The sequence below is a fragment of the Electrophorus electricus genome, chromosome 6 (assembly GCF_013358815.1).
Source record: "Electrophorus electricus isolate fEleEle1 chromosome 6, fEleEle1.pri, whole genome shotgun sequence".
In the NCBI taxonomy this organism is placed as follows: domain Eukaryota; kingdom Metazoa; phylum Chordata; class Actinopteri; order Gymnotiformes; family Gymnotidae; genus Electrophorus; species Electrophorus electricus.
The window spans coordinates 25,385,878-25,412,033 of NC_049540.1; the positions used below are offsets into that span (position 1 = coordinate 25,385,878).

Genomic DNA, 26,156 nt, shown 5'->3' on the forward strand with positions numbered 1-26,156 from the left:
GAATTATACTTATTATGAATTATACTTACATGCTCGATGCGAAAGCAACGCTCAGCACTGTTCTCACTGTGACTGTGTATTACTTGGGGGTCACACCATATGCTAGATCTACTCTATTTCCACATTGTTTCAGGAAAGAAAGAGAACTTTTCATGACTAGCTCTTATAAGTCAAACAAAATAAATCGAGCACAAATACCAAATCTAAACATTTAAAGTTTATTTAAAAAAAATCAAATATACCTTAATAGTTTTCATTGTGAAAACTGCTCTCATTACTAAAAAGTGACTAAATATAAATCTAATTTAATGCCTTATAATTGCACTAATAATCACAGCGCAGAAGTATTACATAACACACATCTACAGCTGGTGAAAGCAAATACCGCACAAGTACTTGCCTTCTTTGCATCTCAAAGAATGGCTACATATTCCATAAACATTCTCTCAAAGTGCAGTATGTTTTTATTGAAGCTTATCACAGTGCAGCTGCCATAGTTTAGATGAAGGTGCATTTTCCATAGTCCAGTGCCAGATTCTTATCCAGCAGACCCTAAGGGTCCTCCAGTAAGGGAGAGTGGGGAAGCTCCTCTGAGCAGCAGAGATCAGTAGCGACACAGGGGCACGGTAAGGGGCTCAGCCGACGCAGGACCTCACAGGTGGGCTCGGGGGCCGCAGTCCCGAGGTGAGAGAGTGTGTTGTGTGCCACGGGACCTTTCGCGTGCTGCCGGAGGCAGCCGTGGTGCGGTTCTGAGGCGTGCTGGGAGCCAGCCACATGCCCGTGGAGAGGGAGCGTCTGTGATGACCTCTGACCCTTGACCTGTGCCCTCTATCTTCACTCTGGGGGAGGTAAAGGGGCTTTGGGTGGGAAGACAATGCCACTGGGATGGCAGGGTAGCTGGAAGGTAGAGCAGGAGAGAGCAGCACCGCAGAAAATAAAGAAACGTTTCTGCACTTTTTTTTTTTTTGCTACAGCTTGATCTTGTTTTTTACTTTATTAAATACTAAGTACTATTAAATACTTTTAAATTACCAATTGATTACTATTACATACTAATTTACTGTTTACCATGCTAATAATAAATTCTCTCTTGTATCTAACATATTGCCCACTCTAACCTCATTGCAACTGGCAATTGATAAAGGTATGTGGGCCAATTTAGGTAAAGGATGCTTTATCCTATGCTACTCACAGGACTGAGGGACATACTGGCACACAGTGGAGCACAGGCACACTGCCCAGCACTGGAGGGGGAGGAGCTGCTGCCAAGAACACACCCCTTTTCTCTTTGCGTGTGGAGCTCAATGGCCAAGCTTCCCTTTGGTTGGAACTTTCGTCTGCTGAAATGGCAAAAAGGGATGCGTTTTTAGAATAAAACAAGAACAAAAACCCCCTCTAGATTTGAATATTAAATTATGAAAGGCCAAAAGGGCAATGAAGTATGCATAAGGCAGTTTCTGACCAGGTAGGGGGAGTCTTGTTCTTTTCGGTTCATGTGCTCCACACAGCGGACAGCGATTAGAGCATGACCGAGCGTGACTAAGCAAGCCAACCTTACTCACTGGGCCTGATGAAAAGACAACATTTTAGAAGTGAAGGAAACAGTACCCCATTACACGAGCGAATGAGATGCTTACGTGCAGAGGCTCTCGTGCGTCGTGCCATGCAGCGCCGGCATAAAGGAGCTGGCCCTCTGCTCTCTTCATCATCATCATATTCATAATCGACGTCACCACTCTCTTCTGATCCGTCAGCTGATGTACCACGGTGCTGACCTGATGAGAAAACACACCGCTTCTAATTTCACCTGGAGATTGAAGGTCTACGACATATATAAAGCACTGGCACAAGCACACAGATGCGCCGTGGGTGATGGTGAGAGATTCTCTTACTCCTCATGCAGGGCACTGTGCCAGGGTCAATGTTAGCTCGGGTTCCACGCTCCGCTGCAGGGGATGCTGGGATGTACTTTGAAGTCCAGGGCTTTGGTTCAGAACGAGCATGTTCAGAATCTGTGGAAATATTTTTTTTAAACTTAGCAAATGTAAAAACACTTTGCCATCGACTAAGCAATACTGTCCTACTAATCCTTGTAATTGCTATTAGATGCCCCAAGTCTAGCAAGGACACCTAGCTACAGAAATATTTCACTCCGGAATTGAATGTACACTCACCCTCCACTTTAAACCTCCACTCACTAGCCTCTTTAATAGCTACATCTATCTGGTAGGTTTATTTCACAGGCCTTCAGTTAGAAAAAGTAGCTCATCTTCTGCCAGGCATGATTCCTCATCCTCTGCCTTCCTCCTCACCGGCTGGTTTCTGACCACAGTACAACTGCTGAGGAGATAATCTGGGTGGCACACCTTTCTCAGCATACCAGACACAGTAACATAGTGCCATTGTAGTAGGTGTTGTATAGGGAGGCCGGAAGTCTGGTTTTAGGCCGGAGAGTCCTGTTTTTCAGCTCTGACCTTCGTCTGGCTGAAAGCCTGGACGGACACCTATGTCATCCTTCCACAGTGAACTGGTAGTGCGTCATGGATCACAAACGTCAAAGCAAGGTGAAGAGTGCCAAGCCGACAGTGGTCCTGTGGTCAGAAGCTCATAACTGACGAACACTCTGAGGACAACCAACACAAACTGCGCATGGCAACATAACGGCTCCGCATCCAGTTCTAATAAAAGTTTCTAATAAAGTGGATGGTGAGTGTAGCAGTAGTGAAATTAAAGGCTAGTGTCTTACTAAAACCTTCAGTAAGCACAATGTGTTGTGTTAGATGGTGTTCACAGGAATACGAACTGATCTCCAGCCGTGGCCTGAGACGGGGCACGGATACAGATCTCCTCCTTGGCACAGAGCTTCTGTCCACCTCTGCCTCTCTACGCCTCCCACTATTGCTTGGTTGTCTCTCTACAGACCTGCATAAAATCCACAGGTTAAAGCATTCATTTTCCACCAAAGTACAGTTATAAGACATGTTTTAGTGTGTAGAGTTCAGAATGAAAAACCTTTGTCAGTTTTGTCATTTGGGAAACGGTTTGTGGGAAGTGAGAGACCTGAAAGAGCGCTGCTGAGGTGTGGATGTGTGCCGGGATGCAGGGTCTCTAAAGCCCTCCAAAGTCGAAGGGGGCACCTTTACAAACTTGGCTGGAACTGCCATCCTGAGAGTTCCCTCTAGGCACTCCCTGAGTCTGTCCACCTCCACCTGCAAAGACTGGAGGGCCTCCCTTGTACAAAAATAAAATAAATCACGGTTGTTGCTTAGACACAAACTAAGCATCACTTTGTGAGACTTCAAAACATCTTATGCTAACAAGAGTCTGCGTAGAGAACAACTCAACTACAGCAGTGTGAATAGGGGACAGCCTGTAAAATATGCTGTAGACGCCAATAAGGTTTCGTGCACAGTGTGATGCAACACATGCAGTAAGTACACGCAGTATAGATTGTTTTCCTCCATGTCAACCACACCATGCAATATCACACAACCCGTACTATATGCAGTTGAGCACGACCTCTCCAGTAATGCTCCTCTAGATAATCAACTTTAAACAACAAAAAAACCCAAAACAGGAGAGCTAAACCATCATTCAAGCCCATTTCCTTGTCAGTTAACACTATAGGTCAGTCAACCCAAAACCAAGCTTAAAATCAATAATGGCATTAATTTCCAATGGAAAAAGTCGCAGCTCACTCCCAAATGAATGAAAGAACGAATACAAACTATAACCAGGCAGGTTCTGTGTGTATGCAAGGGAGTATCAGATTTCTGGCAATTAAAAAACTCCAATATGTATTAAAAGTTTAACTTTATCATCATTAATGCTTAGGCATTCAGCAGGGATCAAGTGCATTACGAACACGTCCCTGATTAAGCCATGTGGATGGGGAAAAAGCCCTAATTCACTGAGAGAATATAAACCGGCATACTGGAGACTTCTCCTACACAATATTGCAGTGCAACTCTTTCAGTTACTCCAATCCACGGCAGAAATAAATCTTGTAGATAAAGCTCATTTGTGCTCCCATTGCTAGGGCAGCCAAAAAGAGACTCACTGTTGATTTGTCAGCTGGGCAGAACTTTGGGGTGTGAGTGGGTCACCATAGCGATAGGGTAGAGTGGGGGAGGAGTTTCGGAGATAGCAGGCATCCTGATTGGTTGGTTCGGTGTATTGGTCGCCCTGTTGCGCTTCCTCGCCTGATAAGGAGGGAGCTGAGGAGAGATGGTTCAGGGGTATCAGTGAACAAAAAGGAAAGTTGATGATTTGGGAGAGAAAACTGACTGTGCCACTGATTCAGCATCCAGTCAATTATGCCAATTATTCACCTCCAGAATGCCACCCACCTCCTGACCCTTTAAACAAGCAGGAGCTCTTAAGTCAGTAGAGGTGTTTCCCAAGCCGTATGAGACTGCGAGGGCTGTGATCTATGAGGCCGTGTGAGGTCTCCTCTGGCTGCTGTGTGCGGTACTCACCAGAGCCGCCCTGCTGCTCCACCTCCCTGATGCCACTGCTGGGCCAGGGCTGTGGGGCGTGGCCAGGCCAGCATCGAGGGGCGGGGCAGGGTGAGGGGCTGGGCGCAGACCATCTCCCGGCCTCTCCTCCAACCTCGGCGGAGTCTGGAGCTCCTCCAGCAGGACTGGCACGGTGTGCAGAGCGACCTGAGGAGGCTCGTGTGTGTATGGGATCAGGCTGCCCACCGAGAGACACTGCCTCAGCTTTTCTTCTGTGCTTCTTTGTGACAGATGGCTTGGTCACTCTGGAGGAAACAGGGAAATGGCTGGATTTAGAGTAAACACACACAGTTTGTGAGATATTGCCAATTATTTGTGTATTACCATACTTAATGCACAGACTACATTTAACCTCAGTAACTAGAAAAAAAAAGGTTACCTATTTGAATTTTTCCAATAAAAGCTGCATTTCTGTTAAAATCTCCCCACATGGGGAAAGTGACATTGTTTTTTTTCCCCCCAAGACAAAACATATCATCTCCCAAAAGAAGTAAATACATGACCAACCCACCACCCACACCCAATAAACAAAATGGTTTCATATACAGCATCTGAAAACAGAAAAAGAGCGAGATTCTGCAGTGGAAGAGCAGCTCACCTCACTGCTGCCCTCTTCTGGATAAGACTGTATGTTGCAGGAGTGACACGACTACTATCTGAGCCCACAAAGCCACTGTCTGTCTCTGGGGACCTGACCCCTTCCTTCAGAATCACAAGCAAAACAAAATCTGAATTGAGCCATAGTTTTGCAAAGACACGTCTTTGACCAATTCTAATGTAAAACAATGAATACAATGAAGGCTAAAGCTTGAGAATTCCTGCCCACTGACACCTCTTTCTTGAACCTCTGTTACTGACCTGAGGTGGTGCTCCCAAGGTCCTCCTGCTCCCTTTACAGGTCCTTTTCTCCATGGTTGCACTCCCTCCCAGGGTGCTACAGGACTTCCTGCTACCTGCAGATCTGCTCCCACTGGCCTGTTGCCCTGGTAACACTGAGGCTGGGAGAGTTTCCATAGAGTTAACCACCTGTGCGCTATGAGAAAGGCCTGAGGTTGAGTCTGAGCTCAGTAGCCTGGCGGAAAGAAACCGGGGGGGGGGGGAATAAATGATGATAAAGTTGAACCTGACCAGTGTTGACATCAATATGAAATCAATACCAGACTATTGCGCTTGCAATTTATTTTTGACTTGTACTGTAGATTGCTCTGTAGATTGCTTTGAATAAATGTGTTTGTCTGATGGAACGTTTTAGGCTCGGAAAACTTTGATAACCTGGATTAGACTGAAATCACAGGAAAACCAACAGACAAAGCACGCTGGATTTATAGACTCACAGCTCGGCTGGTTTGCTCGAGTCCTGCTGGTCATTAGTCTTCCACTGTAGCTCATCTTCTATCCCATCATTCCTGGCGGTACGAAGAGGAGAATTTCTGAACTCCAGAGTGTCACGGGTCTCCTCAGTGATCCCTCTGTTGAGCACCTTAGAAAGCTGCCTGCATTTCCAGTAGCTGAGTGTCAGGAAAGGACAACGGACTGATATTTCTAAGACAGTATAATCATTTAGACTTAAAAAACTGAATTTGTCTGAGGTGAACTATGTTATGGTCACAATAAATGCCTGACTAATTGCTGCTGAGCTCATGGTAAGATGCACTGCTCTATGCTGTCTTGAGCATGCACACAGGTCAGAGGTCAGATGGCACCTACCGGTCCATGAGGTTGCTGAAGTCTTTCTCCACCCACTGGTGTTTATGGTGCAGGGAAGGAAAAACAGATGGATGTGCTTCCTCCTCGCCCTCCTCTCTTAAACCATCACTCTCGCCACTGACGGAACTCACCTCCACCCAGGCCATGACGTCTGCATGTGCCGCAGACACTGGACCCTGGTTAGGGATGGAAGCAGAAAGGGCGGAGTACACACTAGTGCAAAATAATACTAACACTAAAGACAAGCATTTCAGCTCATTCAGCCTGACAAATGAGCTGCCCCATCCTCCATGCGAGTCACAAAAGTGGTCTGTATATCCAGCTGTTTTCAAGCAAATTAATACGACACTCTTGTATTCTTGAATTGCTGTCAACCTATTTTTCATACAGTTGGCCTGTATGTAGCTGCATGTCTATACCACCATCTAGTGTTCAAACAAAAGCTTGCATTTTTCGTGTTTGCACCCCTCTCTCATTAAGATTCTAACCAGTTCTGCTACCTCAGGCTGGGGCTCGGTCTCTTTCACAGACCCGCTGCGCTGGTGGGCATGAGGGGGTGGGCTTGGGCCAGGTTCTGATGTTGGCCGGTTCTGTTCAGTCTGCTCCACGCACTCCCTCAGTTCTTCCAATCGCATCCCTAAGTGGAAAATCAGACCTTCTAGTTCCCTGAAATGTGCACGAGGGACAAAAGTGAAAGAGTTAGTGATGTGCTACACGCGTCAGTGCCTGCATCTATAGAGCTCTGCACTCACCGGTCAGAGTCGAAAGGGCTGGACCTGCCTCCCGTCAGCTTCTGCCTCTGCAGCCCATGGTCTCGGGACCCAAGGTAAGCCCTCTCCACCGAGTCCAGCCCCCTGGCCAGCGTGTTCAGGCCCTGCTCACAAACGAGATGTCAGCAGGCCGCACTCTCCAGACCCACCAACATGTTCACAGGGAATCTGGATCATGCGCTTCCATTTGCACTGAATTCAGGAGCACAGTAAAACATGGTTGATGGTACCTCCATCCGCTCATACGGTTCAAGTCTTCCATTCTTTAGAAACTCTTCAAACTCATCAATCTAGGCAAGACGAGCAAAACAAAGAGATTTACCAATGACCAACCTATAACAAATGAACCTAATTCTTGGTCCAAAAAAATCAAGCTACAAATAGTAATGCCAATTCTAGGCACATTCTAGGCAATTCTAGGCACACTGACAAAGATATGTTTTACATTTACAAACTGTGCTTGGCAGGTTTCTTAAGACTTCTTATCTGGAGGAACTTCCTTATCAATATGACAATATGTGCGCTTCTGGGGAATCGAGCCCATGAGCTTGGTGTTATGAGCACCTTGCTCTTCTAGGAGCACACATTTATTATAAAGATTTATGTGTCAGCACCTGCAGTTGTAGCATCTGCGTCTGTTTGGTGAGGGCCTGAGCCAGCTGAGATGCACTAAGAGACTCAGACTGTCTGGAAGAGACAGAGTCTACAGGGGGGTGAGTGGCTGTTCCTCTAATCGATCCTACAAGATACGTGCATGTATGCACAAACACGCACGCGCACGCACGCACACACACGCGTACACATCATTTATCGAATTTCTCTTTGCATTATTGTACATACCATTGGATTTTCATTACTGTGTGGCAACGGCTTTTAATTGTCAAAAGGTTTGAGGCATACTAGGCAATAACACTCCAATCCACTCATCTTAGCACTACAGTTGAATTGTTTTAACTACTGCATATATTTGACCAGTTGGTCTTTTCCTAGTGTCTTATTTAACTGTAAAATAATGTTTTGTTCAATGCATGTTCTGGCTACACTTACCTGAGCTGAATGTCTGTTGATTCGGGTGAACAGTGCTTGTGCTCAGCAAAGCTCTCTGAGCCTGAGGAAAGCTCAGGGTCATGACCTTTGATCCCTTATGGAAAACACCTGACAGAGCAGAGTGTTTGGGAGGGTCAGAATGCAGGCTCACCTGTGGAAAACACACGTATGGCACACATCAGTTGTCTAATAAAGCATGCAATCTAAAACAACTTTCCATGCATTTAGGATTTACCAACTGTAAAAACATAGCCAAGTATTGGACAGCTTCATTTCTGAAGATCTGGAGAGAAGCAGACCAGTGTCTAAAGCCATCCTAACACACTGAATTTGTGGATACTCTTGGTCTTCCCTTAACCAGATTCTTGAGGCAAACACCTATGATAATTTGAAGGCATATATGACACACACTTGTAGAGTGATGGACTACATTTCTGAATATGCCAAGGGGGCAATTTAAATTAATTAAAAATTTCATTATTATTATTATTATTATTATTATTTTAAATAATATACTGTATATGCTGTTTTGGAAATCATTTCATATATAGGCTATCAACTTTCACTATTTTTGTTTTAGAAGCAATCAAGTATCATAATAGATTAAAATGCCTTTATTACTATTAAAAAGACATTCAGTCAGGTGTGTTCAAACTTTTGACTTGTACTGTATGTATGTATGTGTGTACGCATGCATCCACAGCATTTTACTAAAGGTTCAATGGAAACACTATCGGTGTAGAACTATAAAGGAAGAAGGCAGCATGACTATATTGTAGATGCCTTATTGTCTCAGCCTTCATTTCTCAGAGATAAACTGCAACCTAGTGGCCAAGTCTCAGAAGGAGGGGGAGGCCGGTGCAAAGTGATGTGTATAGCAGCTCCGCCGTGAGCCTTCCACACCACTGCACTGGGATAACTGGGCCCTCTGATAACAGCTCACTTGTACACTTCCCACAAATTGGGCGCGCACACAAGAGAATGGGGAGGAGATAATGTAGACACAAACACAAATATCCTTACACAAATCACCAACACACACACACAGGACCCAAGTGGGTCTCCATAGTCACAGAGAAGTTGAAAGGATGCTCCTTTCTGATAAGCCTTACAGACTCATCAGTTATATAAATACTAAATCACACAGACACTCACCTTTTGTGCGACCCCTGTGCCTGTCTGTAAAATGACCTGGCCTCCTCTTACCATCTTACACCCTACACATAGCCAGTACTGCACCACAACAGCCTGTTTCAAGGCCTGAATTATATGCAGAAATATACTAGATTGTGATTATATTATTACATATTGTGATTGCAGTATGCTCTGCAACAGAAGAAAAATCCTAAAACACCTTCTTATTGGTGCAAAATGATTGAAGATAAGCCTGTTTTTAAAAAACATTTTTTTACCAAAATGCCCACGGCACACAAGGAGCAAGAAGCAGTTAGAGATGTTCATTTGCTCATTATATATGCTCATTTGCATACTGATGCCTTCTGTGGCATCAGTATTGTAATACATATTAAAATGCTATACTGTGCTGCACTAGTCTGAATCACATCTTCAGTTACTACTGCTACAGTTCACAAATGTATGCTTGACATTATTTTTAGAAAAGTCTAGAAATGAAACCTCTGTGGGGTCTGATTAGAACGAATGACATGCAGCCGCCTACACCCCTACACCTATAAAAGGAAGGACAGATGGCCAGGGCATGAGGGGGCTAAGCCGCTTTTAATTAGCATTATAATAAGTCCTAGAAGAACAGTGACCAAGAAGAAAGCCAGCAGTACAGTTCCAAACTATTGAATGACTAACTATAGTGCTCAGTATGTGCTGTGTGTTAAGAACTCAAACAATGGCATGTTAAAGAACACTGTCAAAGGGCTTATGACATCATATCCTGTTTTCTTCAAAGCAGGACTCCAGGCTAGCTCTTTGGCAGACTGACTGAACTGTGCCACCGCTGTAAGCTCAAAGTTCACATTTATCTTTGCGTTGTGTTTGGCTCCCACAGCTTTATTGCAAACCCATGCAACACAGACAGCCAGCAGTGGTTATGATCATGCAGTGAGAAGTATGAACTTCTTCATCACAATGAAAGCCTAGCAAAGCAGAAATACTGGATTCTGGGAATTTGACTTAAGAAGGGAATGCATTTCCATGTCAGTATCAAGTCAGTTGTCCAACCCAGACACTTGAGGCTTGAGGCTGACAACTCAGGCCCTGGTGCAGAGACATTTGTCTCCAGACTAAATTCTCTGGTCAAGCTCAAGCACAAGGTGTCATAATGACAGTTCGTAAAGAGGCGTCTGCATCGGCTTTGTGCTCTCTCTGGCCAGGATTTGCATGCGGAATAGGGAGTTCTATAAATAACTCCTTCTGACATCAAACAAGAGAGGGAGATTGGTGCCATCAGTGTATGCATTTACCACTGTGAATATAAAAGAGGGTTGTGAACAGAACATACAACCTACCGTTCACTGTTATGGAAAGGTGTCAGCTGCAGGTTTTCATACACAGCGTCACATTTTTACATGCACATGGGCTTACACTCAAACAAAAGCACAGTCGAACCTTAGCTTCCAAACGTAGCCGGTCAATGGTGTTCTCAGCTTCTGCATACTTGGTTAGAAGCCTATTGTAATCCTCCTTTGAGGGATGGAGGGGGGGTAGCGAGCAAGAGAGAAAGAAACAGATCATCATTTCCTCATTGTTTCTTTATTCTTCATTAGATCAAGGCTTAGATCTTCAGTACAATGTCTGTATCTAAGTCTAAAATCTGTTAACGAGACACAGTCCCACAGTGAAAGGGATTCATGGGAAAGCTTTCTCCATCTCACCTGCAGCTGCTGGACCAGGGCACTGGCCTTGAGAGGGCAACGAAACTCCTCAGGCAGGGTGAAGTTAAGGTGCCTGTGGGAGTCCTCAGGGGCCGGGGTGGATGAGAGTCCTTCAGTACTGCTGAGCAGAACCTCCCTCACAATATCCGCAGGGGATTTGAACACCAGAGGAGCTTCAGGCTTCGAGTCTCTCTTGCGAGGTGGCTTCCCGCTCATGGGGGCCTTGTAGCCGTTCTTGGGGAAACGAACCCTGGGCTCCACTTTGGAAAAGTCTGGTAGTGGGTGACTTAGCTGTCCTTTCCTGAGATCACACAGACAATACAAACAGCTGAAATGCTGAATACAAATGGTGGATTTAAGTCAAGTGATGGAAAACCACACTACATCGTCACCAAACGGCCTTTGTATGTCTTTTTTATGACAATCAAATTACACTCAAAGCATTTGGTGTTCTTATCTGATGCTCTTATCCAGAATGACTTACATATTTATTAGCAGGATGTGTGCATCCTGGGAAGTGAACCCATAACCTCTGTGCTTCTAGCACCTTGCCCTTCCGGCTCTGCGTCAATTAACCCAACTATGCGAACCCACCTAACATCCGTCAGGTGTGATCTTTCGGGGGATCTGTAGCTCTGTTGCTGAATGTGATGAGGCGTGCTGAGAGGGGAGGAGTCTGTGGAAGAGCTCCGCCCTGTAGCTCTCTGTTGACGAGCCTGCCAAGACGTAGAGCGGACACTCTGGGGACAGGGAACTGAAGGCTGCTGGTGACTTTGGTGAGGCGCAGGACTGGGTCTCTCCAATTCAGCCGAGGCCTCTCTTCCTTTGCTTGATCTTCCAGGCTGAATCTTAGACCCATGGCTGCTGGTTGTAGACAGAGGTGTCGCATCAACCTCAGGCTCTTCCTCGGCATGTCTGACAGGCTGGTAAGGCCTAAGGGCATGGCTGAATCTTTGAGGCTCGGGTGTGCAGTCAATGAACTGCTCTGGGAATGGTTCAGCTTCACAGTTACTTGCCTGCACCTCTGAGGAGAGCTGAGGGAGGTGGGAGACAACAGATGCATGAGGGGTTCCTGTAGAGGAAAGAGGTGAGGACACACTTCTCTTCTCATTCAACACGTGCATATCACCAAAGCCATTTTGTGAGGGCGATCCGGTTTCCGAGGCTTTCCTGTCAGCTTTGTGACTTTTAACCGTTGTTCCACGACTGTCATCATCTTGGCTCTGCTTCCAGTCATACTGGGGGTTCATTTGTCCTGGGAGAGGGATGGACTGCTCTCTGTGTACCTTTCCCTCATCACTTGTAATAGCTGGCAGCCCAGCTCTCTCTGGATTGAAACCTGGTTGAGGTCTGTAGATCTTCAAGCTCTCTATATCCTCCTCCTCAAAGTTCTGTCCTTCCTCATCACCACTCCAGTTCCCCAAGGCAAAGCTGCCATCGCCCTCATCTGGACACGAGAACAGAAAGATTTTAACAGTTTTTGGAACCAACAGGTATCATTACAGGAATGGATCGTACAAGATGCTATTTTAAGATTTTATCTGTGCAACTAAGTGGCCATCAAGTTTAAAAAAAAAAAAGTTTTTCCAGTGTCTATTGACACAGCTGTGAGGTCCTCCTATCTTATGACCACTGTGACAACTGAACTGAGAGAGACTCGTACTGTGTGTGGAACTGCCGTCTCGTGTAGACCGGGAGGGAGGCTCGGAACTAGTTACGTCCAGTGCACGAGGTGGGCTGTCTTCAGGTTCTGGGGTCCCTGCATCCCATAACAGGTCTTCTTCCTCTACTCCAAAGGCCTCTTCTTCACCCATCTAAGTGTGTGAATGCATGGTGAATGCGATCTGCGTTTCACTTTCACAGATCAAGACCAATTAACTCAAACCAGTTAGAGTTACATAGTTCCATTCTAGTCTGTAATGGGGCAGCAGGGGTGAAGAACCCTTACAGCTTGCGCCCCTGGTGGACACCCTAGGAAGGCAGGACCTCCTAGATGGACCCGAATGTAGATGAGGTGGAGCAAGAAAACAGAATGGAGAAAAGGAAGCCAGCCAGGGTTTGAACTGAAGGAGTAGAAGACTAAGAGCACACAACTCCAGCCTTACACTACTGGGGGACTCAGGAATGAACAACTGAGGAAGGTGTTTGGACTGCTTGGAGATGACCCGAGGAGGAGGGGAGCTGGGAGCTCGCCCAACCAGATGGAGAGCAAACCCCCCGTGACATTCTAACTAAAAACAAACAAGAGCAATGCCCAACTAGGCTGCCTGGAACGGGGATCGAACCAGAGCCCCTGGTTAGGGAGCCAGGCTATAGCCAGCACTCTACAGGTGAGATAGGACAAATAACCGACAGAAAGAGCGGGGAAGCTTCCCCAGAAGAAACAACTTTAGACAAACACCAGGGAAAACCATTCCTCATAGAACTGGTGAGAAAGACAAGCAGAGAATCTTGTACATGCCAATGCCAATTACCGGCAAGCTTAGGTGATGTGTTGCACACGCCAAGCCTTCACAAAGAGTGGCCTTTGTTAAGCTGTTATATAGCCAGGGAAGGGCCAGCTGAGAGAAGTCAGGCTAACCATTCCCCACTCGCAGACTCCCTCTGGCATTGCAAGCCACTCATTATGTATTCCTGCAGTTACATTAGTGTAATTTTGAACCACAAAAAAACATTTTCCTTACATTATTATACGCACTACTTACACTATGCAAATAAATGATTAAGCATCATCAACACAAGCACGAAGCAGCCAGAGTGCTACTCAGCATGGTGGCAAGCTTACCTCTCCCAGCCCTTCTCTGAAGCCAATGATGCCGTTCTCATCCATATGGCTGTGGAAGTCCGCATCCTGAAGCTCGAGCCAGCTGCGCTGTGAGCTGACAGGGCTAGGTGGTGAGGTGTACCCTGGGGCAGGGGTCCAGACAGGCACCCCTGCTCTGGTGCTGCTCCTTAGCCTCTCCATTCACTCTCTTGGTTTCCTCCCTGCTTCTCACGCCACCTTGACCAAGCTCACTAATAACTTTCTGGTCCACTCAGCTGTGGTCTCTGGGTCTCTCTTCACTGCCATGGCAGAGCTGGTTAATATCTACTCCCATATGAAGTGTTAAAACCCAAATCTGAAAAACAAAACAACAAAATTACTGGCAAAAAAAAACCCCATCTGGATATGAATTTTATATGGTTTGTTTGAAAACAAAAAAAATAGGCTCATAAAATCAGGCATAACAAAATGCATAAAACTCCCATTAAGCAAAATTAGAGGGGTTTATTTAACAGATAGAAAAATAGTAGCCTAACAGGTACTCCACATTGTACAACTCCTTGTAATTAATACTGCAACTCACAGTGCAGCACAGTGCATTAATGAACTCTGATGAAATACTACATGGATTAACAAGCTGTTTGCTTGACTGTAAACAGCTGCACCCAAAGGCCACGATTAAGCCTCAGAATTAGGCAATACATAACTATGTTTACTAGAACATTGTTTCCTGATAATACCTTAATTGCAAATATGACTCATAATATGACGATAAAATATATAATGAACATAAAATGGAATGGTGTCGGAAGACATCCCACATGCTGCAAAGGATCCCTAGTTACCATGGTGATCAAAATAACAACCACTGTGCTGACAGCCACTGACATCAGTGTAACATTCTTCTCACAGCCAATCAGCATTCATGGCAAGCAGCACCAGAGGGGAGAGTGAGAGTTTCAGGGGGTTTTGTAAGGACACTGCAGCATGTGAACTGCATTCTTTTTGTGGGCAACATCAACATTTTTTATGAAATCATTAAATTTTTTTTTTTTTGTTGCGCATTTTTAAATAGTAATTATTTTTAGTGTTTATTTATTTATTTTTTGACTGTTCCATTGGAGCGGTAAAACTAAGTCACGTGTGTAGACCGTTCTCTTAAGAATGATGATTAAGCCTAAAAATTGTCCTGTGGGCAACCACTGGCTCTGGGTTCTAAGTGCTAACCTTACCAAACTGCTTTCATGCACCATACAGTTACTTTGTTTTAGCACATCTAGTTCTGTGCACACTCTTCTTATCTTCTGCTCTTCATTTCCATTTATTAACCTCACTGCTCTCATGCGAAATATTATATACATAGCAGTGTAGTCCTTGGACAAGTCTATACCCTGGGCATGAAAAAATAAAATAAAATAAAAACCCAAAATGCTTTCATCTATGAAATCTTCAAACATCTTTATTTTCACCAATTTTTGACAAAAACATTTCAGCACAATACACACACACACTTCCTGTGTAAACTATTTGAACATATGCCACCCTTCCCTACATATACTGCTATAAATGCCTACATATACTGCTAGCTTCTGGGAGTTTACCCACAAGCATCTAGAGTAATGCGTCATGCCAATGTGGTAACATTCACCATTAGCCTGTGTAAAATGCTATTACGGTTCTTGAGGATGAGCTTGCTAGTAAAGCATGTAAGCCCAGTACAAGCTTCTAGCATCACACACATCCACAGAGCTAATCCCTTGTATGCTGAAGAACTTGCGGATGACGACGGTGTTCCGCTAATTAAACGCTTGTCTAGATTTCCCTTTTCAGTTGTGGCTTCAGCAAAAAGTGGCAGATATTTCAGCTCCAGAATCACACACCTACCTCACAAGCAGTGGCGGGATCTGACAGTCGTGACAGTTCAAGAAAGTTGAACTGTAAAGAAGACCGTGTAGTCATAAGATACTTAGATTCAAGGGTCACTCATGAGGACACAAACGGAGACATACTGAAACAAATAAGGCTTAAGATTTCTGCTCTGGAGGTAGTCACATAAAGACCAGCAGCACGCATGCAAAACATGGGTAAAACTTGTTAAAGTGTTGAAAAATTACCGTGTGGTCAAGCTAGCAAAAATAATTGGACTCCATTCCCAAAAGCTGATTATGTGAAGGAAAACCCACACGATTCCCATCATAGGTTTAGCCTGTGTCCCTTGTGAGGTAAACGGACAGCTTTAGGTGATACTCCTTTTCGCTTTAAGACTAAATTATTTTTTAATGAGTTCGTGCCAATCTAGAAGAGGTTATGGTATGGAGTACTGTATCTACTCAATATTTTTACTTCTTTAGAATTATCAAGCCATAGGCTAAATTTCGTATATATAAGCTTGCACGTACTGGCAATGCCCTTTAAATGTTTGTGGGTTTTTGTTTTTTTTTTGAACTTGCAATCAAGTAGTGGCCTTTGAAACGCTTAATTGCAATAAACATTTATAAAAACAGCCTCTTTTTTCCCCCAAAGAATTGCTTCACAAGCCACTTATCAGGGATCTGCTTCACAAAAGCATTGCAGTTTAAAGATATTCAGGGTGTTCAGTGTGATAGCTAAATACTTCAACGATGATCTTTGTATTACAATACATTTTGGTAAACCTGGTTCCTATCTTTCAGACATATAATGTGTATATAATGTGCCTATATTTGCTGAAACACAACAGGTCGAGCCAATTAGCTGCCCGTTTGTCGAGAGGGACAAACATCACTAACATCTAGCTAGCCAAGTAGCTACCCATCTTTAATATACCCATACAGAAGCATTTAAACTGATTGAAAATCAAAGTTGAATTCAGACAACCGATGTGTCTGCAATAAAATGCACTATCTAGCTAAATACAGTTAAGAATCGTAGAATTTTAGAAAGCTCACCTTAACTGATGTAACGTTATCCAAATAGAAAAAGAAAAAAAAAATCAGGGAACTTCGAGTAAGTGAGCTAGGCCTGGCGCTCCGTCGACCTGACAACGCACAAACCAACACGCGCCATCACCAAGCGACCACAGCAACACGCGCTTATCCCATGCATCTGCTCGAACGTCGCAAACCATGTTGCACAAAACGCATCCAGCCACTGTCGCTTTTGTTTTGGTTTTACCGTGTTGGATTCAGCCGACAGTTAGCCAGCTAAAAGTGTACGCACGTTTCTTTTATTGAGCATTAGCTACAATGGATACCTCCAGCTTTGTCTTCCAGCAACTCAAATCTTTTCCCCTCACTCCTTGTCAGTAGTTTTGGATATATTAATCCCAACAACCTGTGAAGTGCATCTTAAACGGCGATTTATATTTTCCGGCATTTGCTAAAGATGCAATGAAAATTGTTAAGAACACTCAGTTAATACTATCAATAAACTTGGATAAAAGTTCGCAGTTAACTTGAGGGCGGATCATTCTTTTCAGAATACACGACGATGAGATATATTTCATTGGCTGAATCTTGGAAAGGGTTGGATCAAAGTCTGACTTCCAGGGCGTCGACAGTATGTACCGATTCCATAATCAATGCTTCTAGCAAGGACAATGCTTTTGTGCAAATTTAACGTAAACTGCAGAAATGACGAAACAGCGACTTAAAATTCACTTTTGGGATGCAACATTCTTTGTGTTTAGTTTTTAACTGGTGAAAAAAGTATGAAACTATTATTTTTGTGTAATTGTGCAGTCTCCTTATTCAGTACATAAAGGAGTGCGTTACCCGTTCCAAGCACGAGAGGGAGGCCTCTCTCTTATTTTTCCTTTTACTTGGCTTGTATTGTCTGTTGTTTTTGTGTACACTGTTTATGGTGTAGGGCTATTTTATTTTAAGATATTTCTTTCATTTTAGAAAGACAGTTCTGTATGTTGCTCTTTTAAAATATATTAACGACTTTTGGAACAGCCTAATAGCTTGTCGAATCTCTAGGTTGGTAGAAACTGAACGTAGTTTAGCAAAAGTTTATATATACCCCAATTAGCATTCTGCAAAACGCGTGGGGAAATTAACCAGAATTTGCCTCACATGCCACGCAAAGAGTACCTAACCGTGGCTGAATAATGTGATTGCATGGTGGTGCAAAACTGACCCCAACTGAACACAGACTTTTTGATCAAAACCTCCTTCTCGCACGAAGAATCTAGGACTGTTCTCTGTTCGGTACACGAACAGAGGAAACCGAAAAGGTAAACCTCCTAGGCATTGCTATGCAATAATATTCGACATCGATTATGCGTTTTACTGCCCCAACCCGGAGCCGCTGGAGAGAGACTGAAGCCGCCGTGTTGCTCAGTAATCAGGGTGGGCGCTCGAGTTCAGGAACGAGCCAGTGAGACGCGCGCGATAAGCGCGAGGCTATGCCTGGGAGTGAGAAACCCCTATATCGAGATGGATACAGAGTAATAGACTTGCACTTTAGCCAAAGATTTATCGGAAAAAGAAAGTGATGCGTTTCACTTTTGTGCTTGTGGGCACATGATATTGCGCTTAAAAGTATACACTGAAAATGAAAAAACGGATTAGAAATTACTGGAAGATCTTGCCCCCCCATATATCAGTGGCGCAGATTTTAACATATGACCTAAAGATCGGCGCTTCTCGAATGGACCCTGTTTCTTGGACACTTTTAACATGCTTTACTGGAGGCGTAATTTTAATTTTAGAGACTGCTGTGCTGTCTGAATCTTTCAGACCGACGGTGTTGGTTAGCACGGAGCCCCTATGAAAGTAGTTACACCAATCAGACTTTCTTCTTAAATGTGGTAGGATCTGTGGTTCTACCAACAAATTGGCTTTATTAGGCTATACTCTACTGGTGAGCTTCCTGGTTAATGTAGCCAGCTTTTCATTGTATGTACCTGAGGCAGACAGTTTCTGTGAGTGCTGGTTTTTGCAAACGTCAACTCCTGTCTGGATGTTACTGCGTCTCCAATTGTTATGGCGGAAGGGAGGCAAAGCGTGACTCATTTCTATTGATGAAATTCACATCTTTTTAGTGTGAATGTAAGGCAAGGTAATTTGTAGGGCTTTTTATCATTGCATTTTCACATACACAAGGAACTAAGCATCAGCAAGTAAGTATTAAAGATAATGAAAAGAGAGCATACATCACAATGATTAAAGGAAGGCTAAAGAACCTTAAGAATTATTAACCTTTGTTGTTTATATAGCACGTATTGAATAAGGCTTGCTAAGTGTCGTACTAAAGGATACAGTAGGAATAAAATGATAAATGAGTAAATGAAAACAAAAGTAACTATTAAGCAAAGGACAATAGAAATTAAGTAAAGATAAAATAATTAAAGATAAAATATTAGACATTAAGTTGCATATGTAAATGAAAGGCCTATCTCTTCTGAGTCTGGTAGCAGGTATGGCTGGCATGTTACTGTTGGTAGATCTGATAATTCTTCTAAGAACCTATCCAATATTCAAATGAAATTAAGTGAATTAAAAAGAAAGGTAACTGGAGTGCAGTGCTAAACCTGGGAAGGTAATCCAAGGTACGAGAACAAAATTTCATTTTAATCTGGATTTAAAGATGGCTGAAGATGAGGCATCTCTGAGAGATTTCCTTTGAGGAGTTAATTCCAGCTGTGTGAACCTAAATAATTTAGTGCAGCGCAGCTGCTCATGTTGAGCGTGACATTAGACCTTAGGACTGCAATGCTAGACATGGCCTTGGCTTTCGTCATATTAATGTGAGGAGTCTAATCTTCCTCAGTTGGACTTTGTGAAGTTATGGCTTGTCTAGATAGGAGCCTTGATAACTTTGTTCCCACAGGGTCTTGGATAAAAATGCAAGTATTACATAGTTTCAAAATCTTTGAGCAAATGAGTATGGAAAAGGTGCTGGTAGGTTATTTTCATTAATGCTTCCATATTAATTTTCAGTCTTGGGCCAGTTAAGAACACACAGTTTAATCTTAACTGATACACTTGCAAATAGAATGCGAACCGCACAAGTGGTCAAGTTTTTCTTCAGGATGTATGTGCTCCTAGGGTGTACTAGAAATACAATTTCCTTAATTAGGCCTGCTATTGATGCAGGAAAGAAATGTAGCCTGATGAACAGCCAAGACTTGAAGTTCTGTAACTCATTGCACTCTTGAGCCAGTTTAGCAGTCAGTGCTTTCAAATCAGTGAAAAGGCCAAATGTGTCTGTGATTTAGATGCTGCTAAGGATGGAAGCATTGCTCCTACTAAGTTTTGGAAAATGGTTAAATCTTTAAAGCGTGTCTACACCCTGTAATGTTCCAGCACCAAACACGAGACACATGGCATAGATATGATAATGGGAATTTTGCAGTACTCTTGACCATTTTGTTCTAGTAGGTTGTCTTTTAATAAATAAAGCAAATGCCCAAATAGCCTTAGTCATACAGATGCAGCTAATGTGAGGCAGGCAAATGGACTCTGACAACACTCTGCCAATAGTTGCACAGGGACATGCTTTATTCTGCCCCAAACTGGCACCAAGAAATCTCTAGGTGCTGATAAACATGACAGGCTTGTTTCACAGTTTGTGGTTAAACCTTTAAGATATATTTTAAATATGACAATAGACTGGAATATTATCGAAAATATGGAAGGCTTGTCATACACTTAAAATAACAGGGCACTACAGATTTAAATAATTAATGACAAGTTTGAAAGATTTTATGTTTGGCCAGAGTTGTGGTTGTTAATAAATTTACAATTTTGCTCTTTTCTATTTTTTAAAGGGTTTTTAAAGTATTATCACTCCGGCTTTAAAGTCAGACAAAGCATTAATACTGCAGCCTCACTTATTATGAATGATATAAGAAGTTCCTTAGATAACAGACATGGCAGCGTTCCCCTTTAAACTGACCTTTCTAAAGCTTTTGACACTGTGGATCACTCATTATTGATGAAAAGGTTGTCCAGCACTCCATAACCTCTTAGAGCATGGCTGTGGACAGAACTCGGTCTTAGGTGTAATCATACCAGTAAAATGCAGTAAAACCTTCGTGATACTTTTTTTAAAATTCAAGTGCTCCCTCTGTGAAAAAAACACATTGAATCCTAAAGAAAGCATTTGTTATAATTTAATACTCATTTCTAGTTTTGAATAATTATTCAAAGAGTATGAGATTCTCGAGGTCTCATGACACATTGTTCAGATGTACATTTTAATGACTTGCATAGAGCCAGACTGAAAGTCTCAGAAGTCAATGAATATGTATTCAGTTGATATCTAGGGGTATGGCAGGAATAAAAAATACTAAATTATCTAAAAAGCTTTTAGATGAACCAAAGAAAGTTAAGCATCTTATATTTATCATAAGTTAATTTCTGGTAAGGTTAGAAGGTGTGTAAAACACCTTATTCATGGCTGTGAATAGTGAATCCAACAGTTAGCATGGAAATATTAAGTTTCTTTAACTGCCCTCCATTCATGTAACCACTTAAACTTAATATCACAATTTAAAGGACCTTTTCATTCAAAGGCACTTACTCCTACACTGCCCCATTACTGGGTGCTTTTGAAAAATTATTGAACACAAACATTGGTCAGTGCTGTGTCGCTATTTATTGTAAAGAGCTCCCTTGAAATGAGGTTCCTGGTGACTCATATACACACACACTATGGATCTATCTATCTATCTATCTATCTATCTATCTATCTATCTATCTATCTATCTATCTATCTATCTATCTATCTATCTATCTATCTATCTATCTATCTATCTATCTATCTATCTATCTATCTATCTATCTATCTATCTATCTATCTATCTATCTATCTATCTATCTATCTATCTATCTATACACATAGTAACCATAGAGTACTGTAGAAGATCCATGTAGTTCATATTGCAGTGAACTATATAAGGTTTCCAGAATTCTTTTATACTTTAACACTACCTTATATTTTAAGAGGTGAGATATTCTTATGTATCTGTGTTTTACTCTCTGGTGATAACAATACTTTCACTCCAAACACTGTAACGAAGCATTATGCCTCAACTCTCTCACCCTCTAGAAGGCATGAACATCGTATACATGCATAGACAGTATTTCAGTTTCACTGATGCGCAAATACTAGGAATTATAGAGAATAGTTACTATTTCAGGTGTAATCACATGTTTACATAATTCTATTTGTTTATTTACTTATTTAACCTGTTCAGGGTGGTTTGTTTTTGTTTGTTTTTGACAGCAGGGACGTGAGATACTGCTGGATGTCTACGAGTCGGCGTGATCGTGAGCGTGTGAATGTGTACGTATCACGTATATGCACTTTAGAGAGGTCCATTAAATGTGATGCTATCTGAGCGAGACGTGGGAATGCATTACACAACCTCGGCATCTAAAGAGCGGGAGGTAAAACATATGAGGCTGCCACAGCATTTCGCTTGTGCAGTTTATCTTTATTGGAAAATTAAACACACTTTCTGTATAAATAGCATGGCTGTGTACAACGCGTTTCATTAAACTGTACAAGAGGCAGGCAAACTGACAGGTAGGTCAATGAAGGCAGGTTGTTAAACGGTAGGGTACAAAAATAACAGTGGAAAACAACATCTGAGCCTTCACCACCATGTACTCTAAATGCAGCACGCTCGATTTCAGGTTGCTTCTACAAGCTTTAAGAGAAAACCAGTGGATCTTTATGTTTCACCATTTCTGTTAGCAACACCGTATGACGTCAAACTGAAGTCAGGCTGAGAGCGCGCGCTCATCTAGGCCAGTTACATCACTTCTCAGAACCAATATTTATACCTCTAATGGATGGGCATTACACTGCAGGGCCTCAGGAGTATGGAGTTTAATGCATTCCATGCTCTGTTGTACCTGATTAAATTCAAAGAGGGCTTGATCACTAACTGAGGTGTGGAATGACATGTTTGAAGTGTGCAGGCGCTACAGTAGCCTGCTAGCAGGACAATGTGATAGTGCTGCCTTTGTATGGACAGAGCAGACGAACATGTGTGTGAGAGCACAGACTGCTTCTGACACAGGCAAAAAGCATCAGGAAATTGCATCAGACTGTGAATCTGTAGAGATCTGTGTGTGTGTGTGTGTGTGTGTGTGTGTGTGTGTGTGTGTGTTTGTTTCAGTAAGGTCAGACACTCTTTGTTCTTTGATCCCAGATTTGTACCAACACATCCATCAGTGCTTACAGACATTTGGTGCACACAGCTGGCCTCTGTTTGAAGGCTTGTGTCATGCAGATGCATGGACTGGGGCTCTCAGAGCCTCAGGGCAAAAAGAAAAAAAAGACTTCTCTCTACACCTGTGTTTCAAAACTCAGTAGCACTGTGCACCGGGACACACGCACTGAATCTTAAACACTAGTGGGACGACCACAGAAGGGCTGTGCTGACTGTAAAGAGAATGTGTCATTCCTAATGCTCTCGAGGAGAAGAATGCAGGGCTGGGAATACAGGGGGCATGGGGGGAATAACACCAGGTAAGAGCACTGCTGATTTTTGCCCATTTATGAAAAATGCGTGTGTGAAAGATGAACGATGAGTTAGCATGGTAAAAGAAATAGGGCCCGATAAGAAAACTCAAGTGAAAAGATAGGAGAACACAGCTTTAACAGCAAACATCGCTTTACTCCAACTACATCGGAAGTCTCTTTCCACCAACTTTCTAGGACAACATGAGCTGACTGAAAGATTTTAGGGTGTCATTATGCCTAAATGCTTACTCAGAACATACAGATATTATAGCACATATTTGTATATTCAACTTTTGTTCTAGAATTTTAGATCTGTCCAGTCTATTTTAAACAGAGATCATATGGTATTCTACATATGGTGCCTGTCGGTGGGGGAAGATGTGGTCAGGCAACTGTCCAGCCAGCTGTTACGTCAAATGTATGAGCTGAAGACAGTGTGCAGCTAGGTGTGCAGTAAGTTCAGTCATTAGCATTGTGCTGCAGGACAGAGGAGCACAGTGTTCTGTGTTCTTCCTCAGGTGCTCTCGCACGCACACAGCCAGAGGGCATGTTTACCTCCCACTGTGCCTATCGCTCTCACTCTTACACACACACGCAGGCAAACTAATCCTCTTATTCCTTTTCCACGCCATCTCTCTCTCTCACTTCCTCTGTCTGTCTCTCACTCACACACATACAGAATCAATCAGAAAAGAATTCTCTCATTCTGTCTTTTTTTGTTTGTTTTTCATTCGTATGTAACTTGAGCGACATATCACCAGTTATCACCTCTGCCCCTCCAAACTGAAACATTCCTTCATTTTCCCCCTCAGTGGGACTTCTCTCCCAGTGGGACTTCAGCACTCCGCAACTCTTCATTAGTTCCAGTGGCTATACATCGCCCCCTCTCTCCTCTCTGATTACCATGTCTTGTTCCTGATTCTCCTGTCATAATTGGATAAAGTGCCTCTTCATTTCCTCTGGATTTCCAGCTCCGCCACCTTAATCTGGAGAACGGATTTTCTGTTTCACAGCCCTGCCTCAGACACTCTCCTTTTATCTTTTTGTCTCTCTCCTTCCCTCCCGGTACGTTGTGCCCCGGTGCATAATTGCGGCAGCGTAAGAGTAATTACCAGATGAGGCGGTTGACTGAAGACTAACACAAACAAAGAAATTAATTCAGTGAGCTAGCAATGAAAAAGACCATGACATTCTGTACTTTTTCTTAGAGGAATCTGTGATGAGGAACCAAGCAGCTGTTTGGCCTCTTTTTGTCCACAGCATGTGTTACCGGGATCTTTAGCTTTACATTTGTGTGTGTAGTTGTTCATTTGCAATTATTCTCTTAAAAAAATAAATAGAAAACGGAAACAAATGGAATCTGACAGACACACAGCCTCCCACATGAGGACAGACCGAACAGTGTGACACAGACATCATATCAAAATACATTACTTTTTAACTCTTTAGTGACCGTGGTAGAGCTTCTAAGCATACTGCAATGAGGTGGCAAGGCGTCATCACAGAGTGTTGGCTGAACACTTTCTAACAGTACCGTGTCAGGTATCTTCCTGGAGATGGTGTGGCCTTGCTTGTGCTGATGCTGATGTTCCAGGGGCATATCTGGGGCTGTTCACAGAATGAGCGTGAGGGATGAAGCACGGAGTGGTTTTATGTGGTATTTACACTGAGCTGCTCTCCTTTCGGACATTACTTGCTAAGGGACGAATAGTTGGCTGGGGACCGGTGAAGCCATCATGTCAGGCCTTCTTTTTGGGCCCCACAACCCCCCCCCCACTTCTACCCCATAACTCCTGAGAGGTCCTATAATGCCACGTTGAATTCCGTGAGGAGGAAGTCGATGTAGTCCTTCTCTTTGGTCTTGAAGGCCTCGGCGATGAGGCGAGCTGCCTCCTGATGTTCCCGTGCCCTCAGAGAGATCCCGTTCACCTCCAGGATCACCTGGCCCACCTTGAGCTGCCCGCAGTTATGGGCTGAGCCTCCTCTCTAAGGGACAGACAAACAGAGAACCGCTTTTAGCTCAGCGGTGCAGATACACATCATCTGCATAGGCGACAGGTTGGCATTGGAACCCAATGAATTTTCGACACGGACAGATACAGCGCTGATTCACAAGTGAGCAGCAGTGCAGTAAAGTGGTAACCTCTGTCCCTGGGAGTGGCTTCCTGCCATGACTGTATAACACGTGGAAATATGCAGATCCGAAAGGAAGATGGGAGCAGAGCACTTCCAGCAGGGGTGCTAAAGTATTCAAATGGAAATCACTAGAGACGTCTTGGCTGCTCAGATGCTGTGCCTTGCGTTCCTAAGGGATAAATAAAGATGGAGAAAGCCTTCAGCCCTGTCTCTTCCACAGCTGCTGCTGCTGTTAGGTTTCCATTACAGTGCTGATGATCCACCCGTAGCCAGGGAATTAAAACCCACTCATGCCTGGCCATTTGTTACGTGCCACAGACACCACCTAAAGCGCCTCTCTCTCTCGCTAGCCCACTCACTTGTTTTCCCCTCCACCCCATCTTGCCTCATTAAAATATCTCTTCCCAGCCTTCCGTTTCTTTCTTCGACTCTTTTATTCGGAGTGTGTTCATTTGAGGCCGAGCCAACAGTAATCAGCACGTCTTTTATTGCACATTAGCCTGTAAGAGCTGCAGCTTTCTTTGGCGCTCATAATACACGCAATCAGCTCTCAGTGACGGGCCTTCCTGGAGTCCTCCCGGCAGCTTCGTTCAGTGGCTACGCTTTCAGTCGCCTCACACACACACACACACGGCCCTCATTCAGTCGTTTAGACTTAGCAAGACACCTGCTAGATGCTTTACAAATTAAGTCAATCCTGTACTGAGTCGCCGTGGCATTATGATATAACAGAGACTACAGATGATGCCTGAAATGGCCCTAATGCTGTTAAGTATCTCCTGACGGATTTATACCACCTTAGTCATGTTCATGCGCAGACGAGAGCTGAAGCAGCCTGTTTCTGTGCAGAACTAAATAACACACCTGCAGCAATCGCGAGAGACTGTTTCACAGCCCACATCTGAAC

At 43.5% G+C, this 26,156-nt stretch overlaps 2 protein-coding genes across 12 annotated transcripts in view; both read right to left on the reverse strand.

The window, feature by feature from the left end:
- Window positions 1–202: 202 nt before the first annotated feature.
- On the reverse strand, window positions 203–17,088 carry akna (AT-hook transcription factor). Of its 10 annotated transcripts, XM_027003744.2 has the most exons (25): window positions 16,884–17,088; window positions 16,579–16,667; window positions 13,673–14,006; window positions 12,551–12,701; window positions 11,482–12,334; window positions 10,888–11,188; window positions 10,622–10,696; window positions 8,042–8,192; window positions 7,609–7,733; window positions 7,225–7,284; window positions 6,977–7,098; window positions 6,725–6,890; window positions 6,225–6,400; window positions 5,852–6,025; window positions 5,376–5,589; window positions 5,116–5,219; window positions 4,479–4,762; window positions 4,061–4,217; window positions 3,061–3,231; window positions 2,804–2,922; window positions 1,893–2,012; window positions 1,638–1,775; window positions 1,463–1,567; window positions 1,193–1,340; window positions 203–897 (listed from the first exon to the last, which is right to left on the reverse strand). In XM_027003744.2, the coding sequence occupies exons 3-25, from the start codon at window positions 13,850–13,852 to the stop codon at window positions 636–638; spliced, it is 4,356 nt and encodes a 1,451-aa protein (XP_026859545.2). In that variant the 5' UTR covers window positions 13,853–14,006; window positions 16,579–16,667; window positions 16,884–17,088; the 3' UTR covers window positions 203–635. The 10 variants fall into 10 exon arrangements, with proteins under 10 accessions (XP_026859545.2, XP_026859546.2, XP_026859549.2 ...); XM_027003745.2 differs by lacking the exon at window positions 16,579–16,667; XM_027003748.2 differs by having other exon boundaries at window positions 5,852–6,010; window positions 16,579–17,088.
- A 6,847-nt stretch (window positions 17,089–23,935) lies between these two features.
- Window positions 23,936–26,156, reverse strand: part of whrna (whirlin a) — a 55,154-nt gene continuing 52,933 nt past the window's right edge. For both annotated transcript variants that reach the window (XM_035527695.1, XM_035527696.1), the window contains one exon: window positions 23,936–25,099. In XM_035527695.1, coding sequence (XP_035383588.1) covers window positions 24,917–25,099 — 183 coding nt within the window. In that variant the 3' untranslated portion in view covers window positions 23,936–24,916. The remainder of the gene's footprint in view (window positions 25,100–26,156) is intronic.